At 41.1% G+C, this 18073-nt stretch overlaps 1 protein-coding gene across 5 annotated transcripts in view; it reads left to right on the forward strand.

The window, feature by feature from the left end:
- AFF2 (ALF transcription elongation factor 2) overlaps positions 1–18073 on the forward strand; it is a 400790-nt gene that overhangs the window by 105278 nt on the left and 277439 nt on the right. For all 5 annotated transcript variants that reach the window (XM_090061622.1, XM_090061620.1, XM_090061623.1 and 2 more), the window contains 2 exons: positions 6139–6259; positions 16756–17640. In XM_090061622.1, coding sequence (XP_089917748.1) covers positions 6139–6259; positions 16756–17640 — 1006 coding nt within the window. The remainder of the gene's footprint in view (positions 1–6138; positions 6260–16755; positions 17641–18073) is intronic.

An 18073-nucleotide genomic window follows, 5' to 3' on the forward strand; every position in this document is an offset into this window, starting at 1 on the left:
TTATTTCTAGATAGTTTCCGTTATTCTTTATCAATATTTTTAAAGGGGAATAGAAAATCTAGTAAAATAAATTGCATCGATAGGCCAAGAGGTAGGTCAATAAATACCTGTAATGTGTCTTGTTAGATATGTACATTGCTTTGTGTATGGATACGTAGCAACTGCTAATTTCTTAATAGGTGGTATTCTCTGTCACTAATTTGTCCTTGATTGGGTTCTCTCTGATTATGTAGATATACATCTTATAGACTAATCAGCTAAGATAGATATATATTCCAGTTCTTTCCTTCTTTCCAAATCTGGCTTTTGCTCTACCACCATTGCTAATGGTCGTTGCTTGCTAAGTCAAAGATTGTTCTGTTCTAATTCTTCTTGATAGCATCGCTGCATTTGACAGTTAATCGCTCTCTTCTTTGCTTTGTCTCTGCATGTCACTGACTGCTCATCCAAGTCTTGAACTCTTTTTTTTTTCCTCTTTTTTCCAATAGTTTGGTGTCTTTCAGGGTCTTGTCTTCATTTCCGTCCTATTCTCTTTGTACAACTATTTAAGAGATCTCTTCCACTGCCACGGTGTTAACTACCACAGCCCTGTGAAAAATTCTCAAACCATAGCATCTCAAACTTTAGTCTCCAGCCTAATCTTGCCTCTTCAGCTTGTCTGGGACACATTCCTATATATTGTGTAGGAGACCTATATATATGTTGAAAAGGTGCAGTTCTTTACCTTCCCTAAAACCTTCTCCTTTATCTCCTTTGACAGTTGATGACTCAGCAACGCTATTTCTAAGGTTTTCAGTCTTCTTGTTACCTCCTCCCCTCACGTTGAATGTCCTTCTAATTCACGTCAGTCATTCTCTCTTTTATCACTCAAAAATATCATTTACTATCTACCCCCCAAACTAATACTTTTATCACCTTTTGCCTTCACATTGTAACTTCTTCCTTTCAGCCAACTTGTGCTTGTACAAGGTGTTAATTATTGCAGCACCATCGGGTTCAGGAAGGAAATGTGTTATACTGTTTGCAAAGCGACATTTAGGTGGGCAAAGCTCTATGAATTAGTAGTACTTGTAGGAATAGTAAAAGTACTAATAATAACAGGCTTGTCCCATACTGCAAATTCCTTATTTTTATCTTGCAGGACAATGTGTTTATAGACTGAAAAGTCCTGGAGGTAGCTTAGTTGCATAGTTATGTGACTAGTCCTTTGGTGAAATTGTGTTCCTGTGCTAATTCCAATTCAGCACAAGCATTTATGAGGATTCTGCTTTGTTGGCTCTTACTCGCTTGACAATTTGGCCAAAGCTTGCCGAAGTATGTGCATATGTTGCTACATATATTTTTATATATATATAATCTCCATATATTTACTCTTGGATATAATCAGCTGCAAATATGCATCTAATTATCTACAGCCATTAGCAATTTTTTAAAGGGTCATCACTATATACATACTTAGCACCAATTAACATGCTACTGTGTCAGCATTACCATCTTATCTAGCAATGTAGCATGTTGCACAGTGAATACAGCCGGAGTAACCTAGAAGAATGAGAAATGGATACATGGTAGTCAGATTTTTGAAGCTTAAGAGCAAAATTTTGTTTGATAGATGCATGTGGCTTGACTTAATGTCAGATAGGAAACAATAAATAATATTTCTGTCGAAGTCACAAATATTAAGTGGCTTACATGATAAGTGGGTACCATATACTGTGTGTTTATAGGATTTTTATTACTTGCCGTTGTGTTGCATTGGAACCTTGTTTGCTTACTAGCATAATACATTCATTAAAATAAGCAAGCAAATACATAGAGTCATAAAATTAATAATAAAAGTGATATAATTTTTATAATAGTACCACTAGTAATAATAATAGCAGTAGCAACATCTAATGCCCATCCAACACCAAGCGGTGGTCATTACTTTTCCTCTAATCCCCTTTTCAAAAGAGTCTGCCACTGAGCTGAGTTTTGAAACCTCAGGACTTTAAGGGTTGCTAAATCTTATCAAGATTAATGCAGATAGATTAAGGGAGTTCTGACATTGGTAGTGGCATCTAGAAGAAAGTAGAGGCTAAAAACTTGCCTGCAAAGAAAATGGCTTTCATCTGATTGCATAGAGAGTTTACAAATACCACCCTCCTCATTGTCCGATGCACTGTGAACTTAAGCTTGAATCAAAATGTCACTCTTTGGCTCAGGGAATGTGTGGTATCATTTCCTGTTCTAATATGTAAGCATTTTAGAACATGTGGTTTTCTATAGTGTATGTGCAAGGCCCGGTGAGTTTGGTGCTAAGCATTCTGGCCACAGGAACACATTTATAGAGGAACAAGTCATTAACCTAGATGGATAAGAAACCATTTCCTACTGTGGAGATATCTTAAATGCAGGGGTTTCTTAAAGCTTTTATGTCATAGTGGGAGAGAAAAATTCACAGTTAACCTTTTTTAACATAATACTTAGAATGGTAGAGTATGGAAGAAATACAGATATTTCCAAATGAGACAGAAGGAAGGAGTTTGCTTAAGGACCTGCTGATGTCATAAAATGTACTAGCACATTTTGAATAGTTTGTGAACATCACCATGGCCCCAGGGAGTGAGCTTCAGCCTTATGCTTGTCTCTTGGGTAAATGACACATCTACTAGAAGAGAAGCATTTTGATATGACTTACCTTTGTAGCTAATATAACAAATATGTTAGTTAATTGTGTTTTACCTGGGGTTTAAATTAGTATCGTTTTATGACGTTTGTGTTCATAGCACAATAATGCAGCCACCATAAAGCACAGTACACCCTCTTACTGGGATTCATAAGGATTTGTAAAGCAAACTGTCTTTGGGAAGCCACCTCTGCTATTATTTCAGATAAGACGTAGTGGTCTGATTTCGTTCAGTTTCTGAACCATTTGCATGCTCAAACAAAGAGCCAGCCGGCATTTAGGTATCTAAGCCGGAATTAATAATGTATTCACACATTAAGGGAGAATTTTTGGCATCCTTGAAGTCAATTTTAAAACTCGGATTGACTTGAATGGGGGAGGAATTGCACCCTGAAGCTCTAACAAGACTATGCCCAGGGATTGTTTTCGCACTCAGCTGGTAAAGAGCCTGCGCTCTTACTTGAACAACTAATCCTTAACTGAGTGAATCATTCCAGGGAGCGGGATGGCACTGCTTCTTCATGGACGCATTACTCACATGGAGTCGCACCCTGCTTCCATTGAGGCCATTGCTGTTGACTTTGAACCCAGCGTGTCTTTAAGGATTGGAAGGCATGGCTCTTAGAAATGAATGCTGCTGAAGCAGTCATGCAACTTTAGAACTGTTGAAGCCAGCCAAAATACATTCTATACCCCTTCGAGGAGGGTGGGTGGTAGGAAGTTGTGGTCCTAATGCCGTGGGTCCAGGGTCATGTCTTTAGACCTGACCTAAGGGAAGTCTTAAAGTGCAAAACCCCAGGTACTATCCCTTCCTTGCTTTAGGAGTGGGTGAGGGGTAGTATCAAACTGGTGGTCCATACCAGCTGGGGGTGATGTGGGAGGGAGAAGTGTACTGCTGGGGTGTACCAGTTGCAAATTATGACGCCCTCTGCAAGTGACTCAGCTGCATCGTCCAAGAGGGTTGTGGGAAGAGATGGAAGTGAGGATCCAGCCTGTCCTCACTCAGGAATCGTACTGGGGAGTTGCAGGTATATAGCACGGATGGACCCAAGTCTAGATACTCTTTCAGGGCATCCTCCTTATGCACCTGCATGGACACGTTGTCCGAGTAACAATGCAGCCTGTCATCTGTAATAACAGGTGGCTTTAATTTACCGTAATTTCCTGCCTGTCCCCTCCCAATACATGAAATAATATTAGACTTTCTGAAAAAAAAATGCAGTCATCAGGATGAATATAGTCACATACTATTGCTTTATGTTGGCAAATGCTTCCAAGACAGTGATCTCATTATGTTAAGCAGTGTTGTAAAAGGAAGGAAATAAAATGCTTTTGCTTTTGAGTTTCCAACCTGAAAATGCCAGTGGAAACCTAGCTGAGCTGAGCCCCAGCGACTCAGGTGGCTTTACATTCTGTTTATAAACTATTCTCAAGCCTTTATTCAGTCCGAGTGTGAATGATCTTGAAATGCTCAAAGCCATTATTAATTCATATTTCTGATTTTAAGAATTGCTTTGTGGCATTAGTCTTCTTTTTTTTTTTTTCCCTCCCTGTATGAAAACAAGTATGTAAGGCTAAGGATACATGAAATCATCAGGAGACAGACATATGCTTTCCTGCGGTGTCTGCAGGGTTTGCAGGTTCAAACACAACCTGTCTGAATCATAAGAACTTTAATTGAGTAGATAAAGAGGTCCTCATAATTATAAACTGCAGTAGGTATAACAAGAGGCTAAATACATAGCTGTGGTTTTAATTAGCTGGTGCTTCAAATTAGTAATTGTGGTTTCACTCAGAAATCAGTGACTTTATACACTGTTAAAGCCTCATCACTGTGCAGTTCATTCCTCATTATATCTCTCCGTGTGAAGCTTTCAATACAACATCATGCTGAGCTAAAAAGGCAAAAGTTGTAGATATTTGGTTATCTTCCAAGTGCAGTAGAGCTCTATGGAGATTAAATTCATTCTCACTAGAGATATGAGAATTAACTGTTCTTTGTTACCTATGTGGGGATATATATCTGTGTGTGTGTGTGTGCATGAATTTACATGCACGTGGGTGGGTGTGCAATGCATGTATATAGATGCAGAAAATGTAGCACTCGCACGTTGCTTACAACAGATAACATCAATGCGCATACTCAATCTGCTATTCAAATTGTCATCTGGAATTTGGTAGCTAATTAACTGACACAAAATAGAGCCAAAAGCCTAATAACAAATCAAATATGGGTTGAAAGCACAGAAGTGTCCTTAATGCTTGTCACATGAGGGGCTGTCAGTGCAAGTTCAAGCATGCATCCTTTTTTTCCTCCCTTCTTCTTCCCCCCCCCCAACCCCCCCTTCCTCCTTTTCTTCCTTCAGGGTTTTAATTATAGCTTTTCTCTCAGAGGAGCAGGAGGTAGTTTGCAAAGCCAGGAGACCAACCAAAGTACTTCATGAGCGAAGTAAATGTGATCTCTCAGCTTGTCACCCAGGTCTGGCAGGTGCAGAAAGTGAAGTGACATACAGATAACTGACATCCTGCAATTGCTGCTTGGAGGTGATAGACCTTCTTTGTGTGTTTGGTGGTGTGTAGAATGATCTGTTGCTGAAGCAAACTAATCGAAAGCCTTTCTGGGACAGCGCAACAGTGCACATTTTTTTTTAATTACTCCTTCTGTCCACAACCAAACTTTACACAACTTTTTTAACAAGCACGGGGGGTTGAATTACCTACTGTAACCCTTACCGCTGAATTGTGTGTGTTGAGACGCATGCAAGTGGTACCCATGAAACATAATGAAGATGCCACCATGCCCGGTTAACTCCAGGTATGCTTTCTGCACCTAGATAAATTCCGTCTCTGCCTGCGTGCCCGTGAGTATGCACATGCATATTCATATAAACAGCACGAATTGCTTATGGGACTCCTCACATATGTGCAGACACACATGCGTGCTGTATTGACGTTTTTGCTGCAAAGAGACCATGAATCTGAAAATGGAAGTTGTGTGGGGGGGTGTCATTTCCCAATGACTTGTTCTCAGAGCCCATTAGTGTGGTATTTTTACCCCAAATTTACATTTGCGAAAACGGATGGATGCATGTCTTCCAACGTTAGCCATTAGAGCTATCTGGTTTCTAAATTTTAATCACATGTGGCCATATGGTCCCTTTCTAGTGAGCCGTCTTTTAGTACCTCCTTTTAGAAGGAAATATTAATTACTTCCTTTTGGAAGTACTAAAAGATGGCACAGTAACAGCCCATACTATGCTGCACTGGCCGCACGTGGTTATTTTTGGTTGCTGCATCACTACCAATGCACTATAATGAGGGAGTACATTGTGATGGCGAAGTAGCAGTGGCATCACAGTTTTTGCCAACAGGCACTACAGCGCCGTAGCGTCTCGTGTAGGCATGCCCAATGAATAGTTGCATGACTTATGGGATAAATTATTCTGTGTTTGTCTCCCCCTCTTTTCCAGTCACTATGAACAAGACCGGAGTGCCCTTAAAAGGAAGGAATGGGAGCGACGAAATCAAGAAGTCCAGCAAGATGAAGATCTCTTTGCTTCAGGTTTTAATCTCTTTGGGGAACCCTATAAGGTAAATTGCTCTATGCGACTTTACGCTTAAATGCTTCATCTGGATGCAATCTTCAAATATTAATTAAGCCTTGTTTCATCCCCAAAAGAAGGGAAGTATTAGGGCAGCCTTCATCTACAGATATATAGGACTTTATGTATTCTGCAGATATACCTATTGTCCAGACAAATCATTTGAAGCACAGTCAAGTAACATGACCACTGTCTCCTAGTAGGTTGGTAGCAAACTCAGGAATTGAATCTCAGCATGTGGATCCTTCCTTCTTTCCCTGAACACCCAGCACATCCTCTTGATAAATACTTAGGCAATTTATAATTCTCCAAATAGATCTGTACTTCAGTTTCCCTAACTGCAAAACTGACATTTCATCTCCTTTATATTTTAAGAAAAAAATATACCTGAGTTGTTCAAACCAAAATCTCTTCCATAAATAATGAGTCTATAAGCTCTCCTTTGCAATCATAACTGTCCAAAAAAATCTTCAGGGAGAATATCTGAATCCTTTGGGGAGAATAACAAGGGTATCATGACAGGACTTATTCTCTCTAAGGAGCTTTGCTGCCTGAGATTTTCATCACTGAGGGATGTCCCCCTTTATGATTTCTGCTGCTTTGGTTTTCAGTGAGGCATTGCCTGAAGAATTCATCAGAATGTAAATGTACTTTCCTCTTTCTCCTCCCAATCAGTGACATCCATTGAAAGGCCACCACTTCATCTTTCCATTTCCCATTGTTAGCCACTGTAGGGAGGATGAGGGATCTTTGAAAATCATCAGAAAGGGAGGAGAAAAGACCAACAAATGGCTATTAATAATTATAGGCTAGGAGACTTACACAATCATGTAAAGGCTGTATGGTAGAAGCTTTCGTTAAGCAGTTTTCTGGTTAAAACCTAATCAGTGTGCTATATATTTAATTATAATATTTTAAAATGTGTTCCTGATTTATTTAAATATGTGTCCATTTACATACATACATACATAATATAGGACTAAATTCATAGATTTCATAGACATTGGAGACTCAGATGGTAAAGAAGTTTTTCCTTGTCTGCCACCTCTTTTATAAGGATAATGGCAGCTATGAACAGCAGACTTCAGTGATCTCTGCTATGGAAAGCAGATGAAACCTTGTAGAATAAAAAATGAATATATTATTCACTAGCTCTGTATGCTGTTACCTTACAGACTAGTTGATCTTTCTTTTGGACTTTATAGCTAGTGGTTAATTCCAGTGGAATTATGCGTCTAGTAGCTCATCCGGAGTTGGGGCATTGATTAAAGTCTCAAATAAATATCCCAAATTTTACCAAGTCACAGTTGATATTTCAAGTGTGGGAAATATAGAGTAGCTCATTTGAATGATCCTCTTTAAAATGATACAAATGACTTTGATGAGTCATTTCTGGGTACTACAGTATCCTTTTCCATTCTCGTGGTTACCTCTCAGAGGATGTTTCTATACAAGACATTTACTGTGGAGCTGACTAATTAGATGCACCGTTAAGTCTCAGTGGGTGCGTCTACACATGCCCCAATGGCACTGTTGTTACTGCACCTTCATTTAGTACTTCCTTTTAGAAACAAAAGGAAGTACTAAATGACAGCGCAGTAACAGCCTGTACTGCGCCATGCCAGTGGAGCACGGTCATTTTTAGCCATAGCAACACACTAAAGTGAGGGAGTGCATTGCTACGGCGACATAGCTGCAGCATCGTGGTCTGTGCCCACTGACACTACATCACCATAGTGCATTGCTACAGTGATGTAGTGTCTCGTATAGACGCTCCCAGTGGCTACATGTACGGCCCTATTAGGCTGCAGTAAACTAATAAACGCCACCATAGGATAAAACAGGTCAACACAAGTACTATCCTATGGCAGCATTATTTGCATTTGTAGATGCTAGTGGGGTTGGCTGGGACATGAGGTTGCTACAGTGTGGGGGCTGCCTGCCAGCCAGCCCCTCTGCAGCACGCTGAACTGGGTCAGAGCAGCTCCAAGCTTGACCTATAAACACTGCACCCGGGAAGCAATAAACTCCCTGTGTGAACTATGCCAGAGTTTCTAGTGTCACACTAATATCACGTGTAGACATGCCCAGAAATAGCTAACAAGGTCCCCGATCCAGCAAACACTTATTCAGAGGCTGACTGGGGTACTATACAAATGCTTAAAATTAAGCATGCACATACATGGTTGCAGAATCATGGCCAAGGTATGTAAAATTTCATCCATGAATTGGCCAGGAACATGTAAATATATAAGGAAAGACGAATAATGTTATAATGTGCAGAGATGTGGTTAGGCACTTTATTTTCTTCAGTTATCTACATAGAGCAGTGTTTTATACATTATACCACTTAGTGGCAGAAGTCATTTAAAACTCTTGGCTGCACTTGATATGATAAAGCAAACAAAAGGTATTTTCAGTCCTGTTAAAGATAATACCACGTTTAATGTAACTTGGAGGTTTGGCTTCCTGATTACTCACCTTGGAAATATTTTTGCCTCTCAATATTCTCCACTCAAGTAGTTAAATCCATATTATAGATTGGTCTTAAGACCTCCTGTTGGAGTTCACGGAACAAAACAGAAAGAACTTCAAGCTCATTTCAAAATGTATAGAGGGCACTTTTGGCATTTAATAAGGATGCACAAATAAGAGAATACAGGCTTATGATAATGCTGTTTTGTTCGTGGAATTTGGGGAAGCAGTACATTCAGGATGTCCTGAATATAGGGACACATGATACATTTGCTACATAATAAATTGTCCTTAATGTGGAGTAAAAATGGAGTGGACACGTGATACAGAGTCCATGTGGTAAATCGCTCAAATCCGAAGTAAAGTCTGCATTAACATCAGTATGTGGACAAGTTACTATACAGAATATGTTGCGTTTCCAGTGTCTTAGTTGATTGCGAACTGGGATAGCAATTTGCTCAGTGTGAAGCATGCAGTGGCTGGGTGCTTCAGTGGCACCAATTGTAGGCAGCCAGCTGGGGAGACTGAGTTGGGCGTCTGCTCCTTGCGAAGTAAAATCTGATGTAAATTATTCTTCAGTAATCACATCATGTGTCTGTGCCCAAAATCTCTCACATGGGTAACCCTCATAGACAGGGATGTAAAATAAATGCCAGCCTATTTTCTCAATGATAAAGAGTATTGTTGAGCCACAAATCTCAAAATAGATTCTCATTATCATTAAGTTCAATCATTTTCATTTTAAATCTTCCTTCCCTTTGTTCACCTGGAAGCTATGTGTTTGGTGAAGAATTTACCCAAAGTTAAACTAACAAACAAAATAATGAAAAACTTTGGTCTAAGGGAATTGTATTAGGGCACTAAGGTGCCTGCTACTTTGAGAGCAGAGATAAGGACCCAGGTGCAGGTTGCCGGGCCAACCAGTTAATGAGGGTAAGGACTTACACCTGCCTGGTCAGCTGACCAGAAGGGGCAAGGCCTGGTGCCTGTATATAAATCACAAGTCTAGGGCCAGAGAGGGTGGGCTGCTGGCCGCCAAGGGAGAGGGAACTCTGCCTACGTGAGTAAAGAGGAGAAGCTGGCCTGCACGAGCAGGCTGATACTGGGGAAGAGACGGAGTACCCATCGGGTGGCTCAAAGGATGTTACAGCTAAGCAGCTAGAATTTACGTTATAGCCCAGGGGCTTATCCTTTGTGTTTGTGGTTTACACTGGAGGACCAAGTGAGGCTATTAGGGGTTGGAGGAGGCCTCATAGGGGCTCCACGGGAGCGTGGGGACCGCGGTGCCAGAGAGGGTGCAGCATCCGGGGGTGCACTGACCCTAGCCCCAAGGCAAAGGGGGGCGGAGAATTGGAGGCCAAGGAAGGCTGAGGCCACCTGAGCCCAGCAGGGGGTCGAGACCCCAAGGAGGAGAGTTGGGGCCAGGCACGGCTATGGCCAACTGAGCCCCAAGGCTGTGGTAACCCCAGAGCAGGGGGCAGCATGATAAGCGCCCCGAGGGAAAGGGGGGGCGACGGGAAGCCCCGAGGGAAAGGGGGGCAACGAGACACCCCGAGGCAAAAGGGGCAGTGGTTGACGAGCGCCAGAGGGCGTGGTGGCAAGATGGCTGCAGAGAGTCCGAACGCCAGAGAGGACACAGAGAGTGAGACTGACCGAACAATGTCTGGTACATCTGCGAGGCTTGGGTGGGTAAAGGGGTGGTTGGAGCCACGTATCGCCCATAAGGCTGGGGTGCCCAGGAACACCCATTAGCAGAGCCAGGCTAATGTACAAGCGCATAACCATGTCCGGGAGAACCGAAGAGGCAGCCTCCCTAATTACATAATTGACATCAAAGATGTGGCAGGTGAAATTGAGGGTGCATCGTAGACTGACTGAACATGGTAAAGGGTGCTAGTGGAGAGTATGGCCCCCCTAGGGAGTTACTCCTGTTACAGGAATATTAAAATGTGTATGCTTTAAAACCACTAATAATGTCTGTTATGTCATCCAAATGATAACACAGAGGTTAACATTTCTAATTTATTCAGTCATTTTGATATTTGTGTTTATTAGTGCAGACAAACTGAGCACACAATACCTGCCATTAAATATCTGCATTTCCTATAATTGTTCTTAAAGCAATTACTTACTAAAATATTCACCCTCACGTTCACATTGAACTCTTGAATACGCCCTCTTTAGAAGTGAATAAAGTGTGCCTTATAATACTACCAAAAGGATAACTGTAGGTACAAATTCAGCTGAAAAATTGAGCATGAAAGTAATAGTTTCATCTGCCTTAAATCCACAAAAAAATAAAGCCTGAATATGTGTTTTTATAATTCCATCTCTATTTCTACCCATTTTGTCTTCATGTTTATATCAGGAGAAATTAAGGGCAAAATTGTAGCCTGATATTTCCTTCATAGGATTACATGTTGCTAAGAACCTAATCTCAGTTGCATTATAGTCAGGGGAAAGTTTCCTGTTGACAGATAGGAGTTAGATCTGGTTCTCACTGGATGAACTGTTATTTGTCTTCTTGAGGAAGTATAGAAAGTAAATTCTGGGCCTGGCCTTAAAACGATGATAATTGCAGTGTCTGCCCACTTTAAGGACTTTTTCTGTTACCAGGTATAAGTACGTCTACACGTTATATCTTTTATGCAATTACCTTGTTACAGAACAGTTAGACTGGCTACACTGCAAATTGACTATGGTGCCTTAAAAAGGCCCAACCAGCTATAAAAGTATTACTCGAAAATGTGTAATAACTTCAGAGCTGGTTTCTCTCCAGCTTTAATTTGCGTGTGTAGGCAGTCTGCAGCTGGGAGCCTGCAGCTGCTGTGATCTGCTGGGGAGCTCAATGCACCCTGGGGCTGGGAGATCACAGCAGCATCCCATGGCTGCTGGGACTGAGTCTCAGCTGTCCCAGCTGACTGAGAGACTCTCAGCCCCAGCTGCTTGTGGTCCCTGCATCAGGAGCCCTGTCAGCAAAGGTGCGATTGTACGGATCACCCATTAGATCCCAGGGCATCTTTACTTGCACATGTGGAGGGGGCCTAAGAGTCAGGCCTTGTGTTTCCCTCCAGCAAGGTAGCACAGGCCCCCAATTTGCTCTGTTGGTTACTCTGTTTGGACTTACTGGTCAACAGTTGAGCTTGCTGAAGTTGCCTTCAGCGATTTAGCTCATATGCCAGTGACATATGCGGGAAGCAAAAACTTTGGTGAAAGGATTTCTTTCCTTTTTCATCAGGTTAGACCAGTCTCTGTGACGCTATGTAAATCTGGAGCAACTGAAGCTGAAGCTACTCCATGTTCACTCTGGTGTCACTGGCTTTAGTGCATGGCATGCTCTCTAACCTGAACTTTGTTCCTATAGCAATGCCTAAGAAGGGGCAGAAGAAGGAGAAAGAGAAAGTATCCATCAAGGATGGGTAGAGTGGCTCTATTGTAAGCAATGGTGTCATATCCTCAGCTGCTATAAATCACCAAATCAATCTAGTTAATGAAGGGATGTGTCTTATCAGAAGCTGAAAAGCTAGCTTATTAATTCCCAGGAGAACCAGGAAAGAAGGAAGAGGGTAGAGAGAGGAGGGAGATGGAGGTAAGGAGAAGAGATGGAAAATGGAAGGCATCTCTTTCTTTCTCTTTGGTCCCCTATTCTAGAAACTTTTTTGCAAATCTGCCATCCTCTAGTCACGTTGGGCATTTTTACACATGTAGCCACTGCAGCGCGGGGCGCTTTGAAAAGCTCCCGCCACTGTGGCACTTGCAGGTGGATAAGTGGCGAAATGCACGTCAGCGGCACGCTTTTGAACTAAAACACACAGAAGGTGCTATAGTTCAAAAGTGCACCGCCACCATTTTCTGTGCACTGACACGCATTTTGCCACGTATATACATGCATGTGGCACAGCACAGGTTGCCTCAGCTCGCATCGATTAATCGAGTCTGCTCCGAAGTGGCAGGTCTCTGGCGCATTGCAGGGAAAAAAGTATGTGTATAACTGCCCTATGTCAGTAAGCCAGAAATGAAGGCTTTGGAATGGAGGTTGCTGCTCTGTGTGGGTGGAAGAGAAAACAGAAAAGCAGCTCCTGCCAGTAGCTGCCAGCTGTTTGAGAATGCCCTGAAGTCTGTAAGATTAAGGGAAAGGTGGATTAATGAGCAAGAGGTCAGTTTAATTGCAGTTTATTGCCTGGCTCTGGCTCTGCCATTTATCATGTGCGTTTTACCATGACTTGGGTACCACAATGCCGGTGGTGTATCTGTCTCAATCTCTGCCTAATTATTATGTGCACTCATCTACCTACCATATCTATGTAAAACAATAACATATATAATGTTGTAAAAGCTTTTGATAAATGCACTTTATATCTATTGAGCACACGTATATATACCTAAGTGCATGCATATATGAATTTTCACTCATTTTGATTGCCAGTGTTTCATGCAGGAAATAATGCTTCAAATATGTGGTGCCACCTACCACCATTTTGGACAGCAGAGATAATGAGCTCATGCTATCCATTGCCAGTTATGGCAGACGTAGGCTAAGAGCTGTCTCCTTCAAATCCTGGCCCATGCCACTGCTGATTCGTTTGGAGTAGATGATAGCGCAGCCTCAGGTGATCTGGTCTGGAGACACTTGAAAGAGTGATGTCAGAACTTTTCTGGCAGGGGCAGCAATTTTACTTGTTAATTGTTGATGCCTTTTAATGGTTTGAATTAATAAATAGACTCCACTGTAACGAGTGTCTCATAAAAGAACTGGATGAGAAATAGTCTGTACTTTTTCAAAGGATTTGCCTGAGAAGAGTTCAACTTGAGAAATGGGACCCTAAAGCACGATCCCCTAAAGGGAGCCTTTACAGAATGTTAATTTTTTTATTATTTTTTTTAGGATAACCCCTCCACAGTGTTCAAGCTTAGCATAAAAGATCTCAGCCCCAAGTCCATAGAGATTAGTTATATCGAGGTACGAGGCAGTGAATGAATTATGAATCCTCAAGTTTCCCACAAATTATCACAAGAAGTCATGTAAATTGGGCGTACGTTTGAATGCATTAGTTCTTTTCTTTGTAGAAGAATAATGCAATAGCTAGCTAGCAAATTAGCCTTCCGATAGGATTTTATTACCGATTATTTTCAAAGCAAAGAACCAAACAGAGGAAAGGTGTGCATTTCCTAGATTAAAGGGAGGCCAGAATGAGGGGGAACGCCACTCATTGTGAGTCACAAGCCAGAACATGAATTTATATCTCAAAATACTTGGAAAATGTATTCCCTTGACGGTGGTGAAACTGTGATTCAGCTTGCTGTTCAGAAAATAAAGACTATAGAGGTTTTCTTTTAAGAAAGCAACCAATTACCCAGAACAGGAAGTGAGAACCTGTCCCCATCCTGCAGGTAACATATAATGGCTAGCTGGATTTCATTTGTGTTGTGTTTGTAGTAAAGCTTGCCAGGAATACTCAGCTTTTAACAAGAAAACTAAATCTGTTTAGCAAAAAAGAAAGAAAGAAAGCCATACTGATATTTTTATGATTTAACAGTAGATTCTGCCCAGATTATACCTATGTACCATCTTGACCATCATGAGGTTACATCATAGGCAGAATTTAGCCATATATGTGAATTAAAGGTATGTCAAATGACAGTGATATACATCTGAAAGCCTGATCCAGATCCATTTACAATGATTTCTGTAAGCCTTGCTTCAGGGTCTTAGAGATTTTAAAATAGACTGAGGATTCCTATATTAATTATCTCTGCTTTTCAGGAAAGGCCCCATTTCTCCCCCCCCCGACTAATACTCTCAGAAATGAACCACAAATAATAATACCACACATTTATATCATATCTTTCATTCCAAAGATGTAAGCATTTTACATAAAACAGTGCTAATACGAACTGAAATGACATTTAGCATTATATGACGTACAGAAAAATACCTGAGAGACTTCGATAAAAATGACTGAAAATCTGTGTACTAAAATTAAAATATTGATTTCCTCCCTAACGGCGTAGAGAAGATGCCCTTTTATGCATTGCAATGATGTTAAAATGTTACGGGGCAGGAATATGTTCCTGGTACATGTTTTACGTTCCCCCTGTGCTTTATGGGACAGGGCGTTAAATGCAAATTGAAAGACTAACCAAAACTTAGAGGAAAAGCGGTGGTCAGAAAAGTGGCCCTTTCACATGTGCTATAGTGCAAGGAGTTAAAATGTTTGGTAGGGAAGGGGGGAACAGAACAAGTATGTAAGTGTTTAAAGCTCGCATCGTAATTCCTGCCGTGCCCTTAAGCACAATGGAATCTCCTTGTTTTAAATTTGGGGGTTGAACAGAGAGCCTGGTTTTGGCTGCCGCCCAAATGGCTCATTGTGCAACTCAGTTGAAGGAGACTGCTCATATACAAAGAGCTTATTCTTGGCTTAGCTAGAATGTAATTTTTGCCACTAAAATGACCAACCTAGGGACTTAGTGGATAAAAGTGATTCGTAGTCCCACACAACTGTAACCATTAACCATGTCTGTGTAGGAGCACTGGCGAAAAATTTATACAGACCAGAAGAACACTGAACAGTTAATTTTTAAATCGCTGCCTGAGTGCAGTGATAAGTTACAATCCCTGAAAGTGAGCAAAAGGAAATTTGCATTGATTATCTTCTTTCCCAACAGTTTATGCTGCATGGGAAGAACTAAACGAGGGGAGGAAACTGCAATATTCCTCTCATCTCTAGGCTAGTTCAGCATTGGAAATTTAAGCCGATATTCCAAGAGAAACCCACTTGTAGGATTTCTTTCATCAGTCATGTTTTTTCTTGGCATTTGAAGAATGGGAGACTTAACATAAAGTATGAGCACGCATTGGGAGATATGAAATGTAAAGATCCAGTCTTGCTACATGTATTGTGGCTTCAAACAAAACTTACAGATTGTAGAAATTTACCGTATGCTTGAACAGAAACCATAGTTTGGAAAGCCCTGTTTTTACTCCTTGTGTGTTATAAAGCGATGAACATGTGCAGAGAATAGGCTGTTTAATGCAACGGTGGTCACTTCAATGTAACATAAAGGCCCAGAAGAGGGCTGGTGTGTTGGCTGTGGTCTAAGATGACTTTTTTTAAACAAAAAGAGAAAAAAATTAGCTGCATATCAATTATTCCCTTTGAGCTTATTTGCATAGGTTTTTTAATATATATATAGCAGAGGAAAACATACTTCAAAAGGAAAAAATTATAGTGATCAGGTTTGCTTGCTTCAAACTGCAGTTGCTATTAACTGCCCGATTCGCAAACATATACAGCACACTCTTAGACAACAGAGGCATCCTGGTACGTCAAACTTCAGTAGTCATCGGTATTAATATCTTTCTTGATGCAACATCTTTGGAGGGCTCTTTTAGTAGTATGGTACCCCAGTAGACAGAAAAGTACATTTTCTAGGTCTCAGCTATTAGGGAGTCAGGGCCCAACTGAACCTTCAGTGGGGAAGAAATTCAGATTACACCACAGATTATTTTGGTCCATTAGAGTTAATGAAGTTGTAGGCCAGCTGCCAGGTATATTAGAATTATGGGTCCAGGAGATGGGATCAAAATAGTATATTTAAATAAACTGCTTGATTGCAATTCAAATACTCCTTGAACAGTAATTGTACATCCACATTTTGCAAGATATAAAATGTACAAGCCCACTGTATCAGAGATAAAATCAGGCAATGTTGCCTGTAACATCATAACTGATGTAATTTAAACCTTTGTCTGAGAGCATATTTAAGAAAACAGGAAGCAGTATACAACTGTTACTCATGCAAGCTTGTTCCTAGAGGTTCTCTGAACACAGTTATTGATGAGTTTTTCTTACATAACATATGCAAAATGTAATTGAAATTAAATTAAATGTCAGCATGACACCATTAAACAGCTAACATTTGCCATCTTTTTCAAGACAACTATTCCAAGGAGAAACTTTACAGCCACAGGAGTCACTCACCCTTTTCCTTACGTTTTTGTCATTTTAGACAAACAAAGGTGATGCCCTTGCAAACCGTGTCCAGAACACGCTGGGAAACTATGATGAAATGAAGGACTTGTTAACCAACCATTCCAACCAGAGCCACCTTGTAGGAATCCCAAAGAATTCGGTACCACAGACTCCCATTGATAAAAATGAACAGAGCTTTTTTCCAGAACAAAGAAACAGGATGATCCCATCTCACCAGATCAGTGGTCACTCATCAACATCAATGCCACCTCCTTCGTCCCTGTCATCCAATTCTGCCTTGCTACACAGTCACCAGAACAGCAGGAAATCCAGGACAGACTGGTCACGTGGTGGTCACAACTCTAATGCTGCACAGCCAAGCCAAGCCAGTAGCCAACAGAGTAGGTCAAAGCATAGCTCTTCACATGACCAGCCTCAAAGCCGGTATGAAGACCTCTACAACTGTCAGAGTGAGCAGCATAAAAGTGGAGGAGCTGAAGAAGCAAACCCTGCTGCTTCATCTTCACATTCGCGGAGGCATAATCATTCGAAGTCAACAAGTAGTGAACACACTTATAAAGAAAACAGTCATTCAAAGTCACCAACAGAACTTGAATTTCTAGCACATGGTCCTGGATCTCCACTTCCTTCTACATCCTTGTTATCTGCAACCAACGGTCTTTCAACCCAGAATTTCCCACCAGGACTGCACTGTAAAACTAGCATGGTCCAACAAAAGCCCACGGCATATGTCAGACCTATGGATGGTCAGGACCAAGTACCGAATGACTCGCCTGAACTTAAACCTCCAGTAGAAATTGAGAGTGGATATGGAAACCAATCATTTGGAACGCTGTTGGAAGGAAAAGCTAATGTACCCAGTTCTAAGAATAAACTACCAAAGCTCCCTCAAGCTAGTGAAGTAAGTACTTTCACGCAATTTATTTGGTGGTGTCCCATGAGTATTTATCGTACTGCGCATTTGTTACTTAAATATGCAATTCCTTTTCTCGGAATAATGCCATAAATATACCCCTTTCCTTGAATATGCACAGTTACTTATTCCCTTTTGATTTCTGTGACAACCTTAGTAAGTTATATTAAGCGAAGCTTTAATACTGTACCATGCAACGCTAATGTTGGTTGATTCCCATTAATATTAAAGGACCGGCTCCTCAGGTGGCTTAAATCCGTGAATATCAGCACCGTTTCCGGCTACGTAACTCTGGTATCTCTTTGTTCATCCTCTTAGTTCCAAGTTTTGCCTACCTGTGTAGAAGTTAATCCGACTTGAGTGCTGTCATGCACTTTTCCAAGAACATCCCTGCCCCCCCCCCAAAAAAAATGCCCCCCCA

Source organism: Crocodylus siamensis, chromosome 8 (genome assembly GCF_052110815.1).
Source record: "Crocodylus siamensis isolate JL-2025a chromosome 8, ASM5211081v1, whole genome shotgun sequence".
Classification (NCBI taxonomy): Eukaryota; Metazoa; Chordata; order Crocodylia; family Crocodylidae; genus Crocodylus; species Crocodylus siamensis.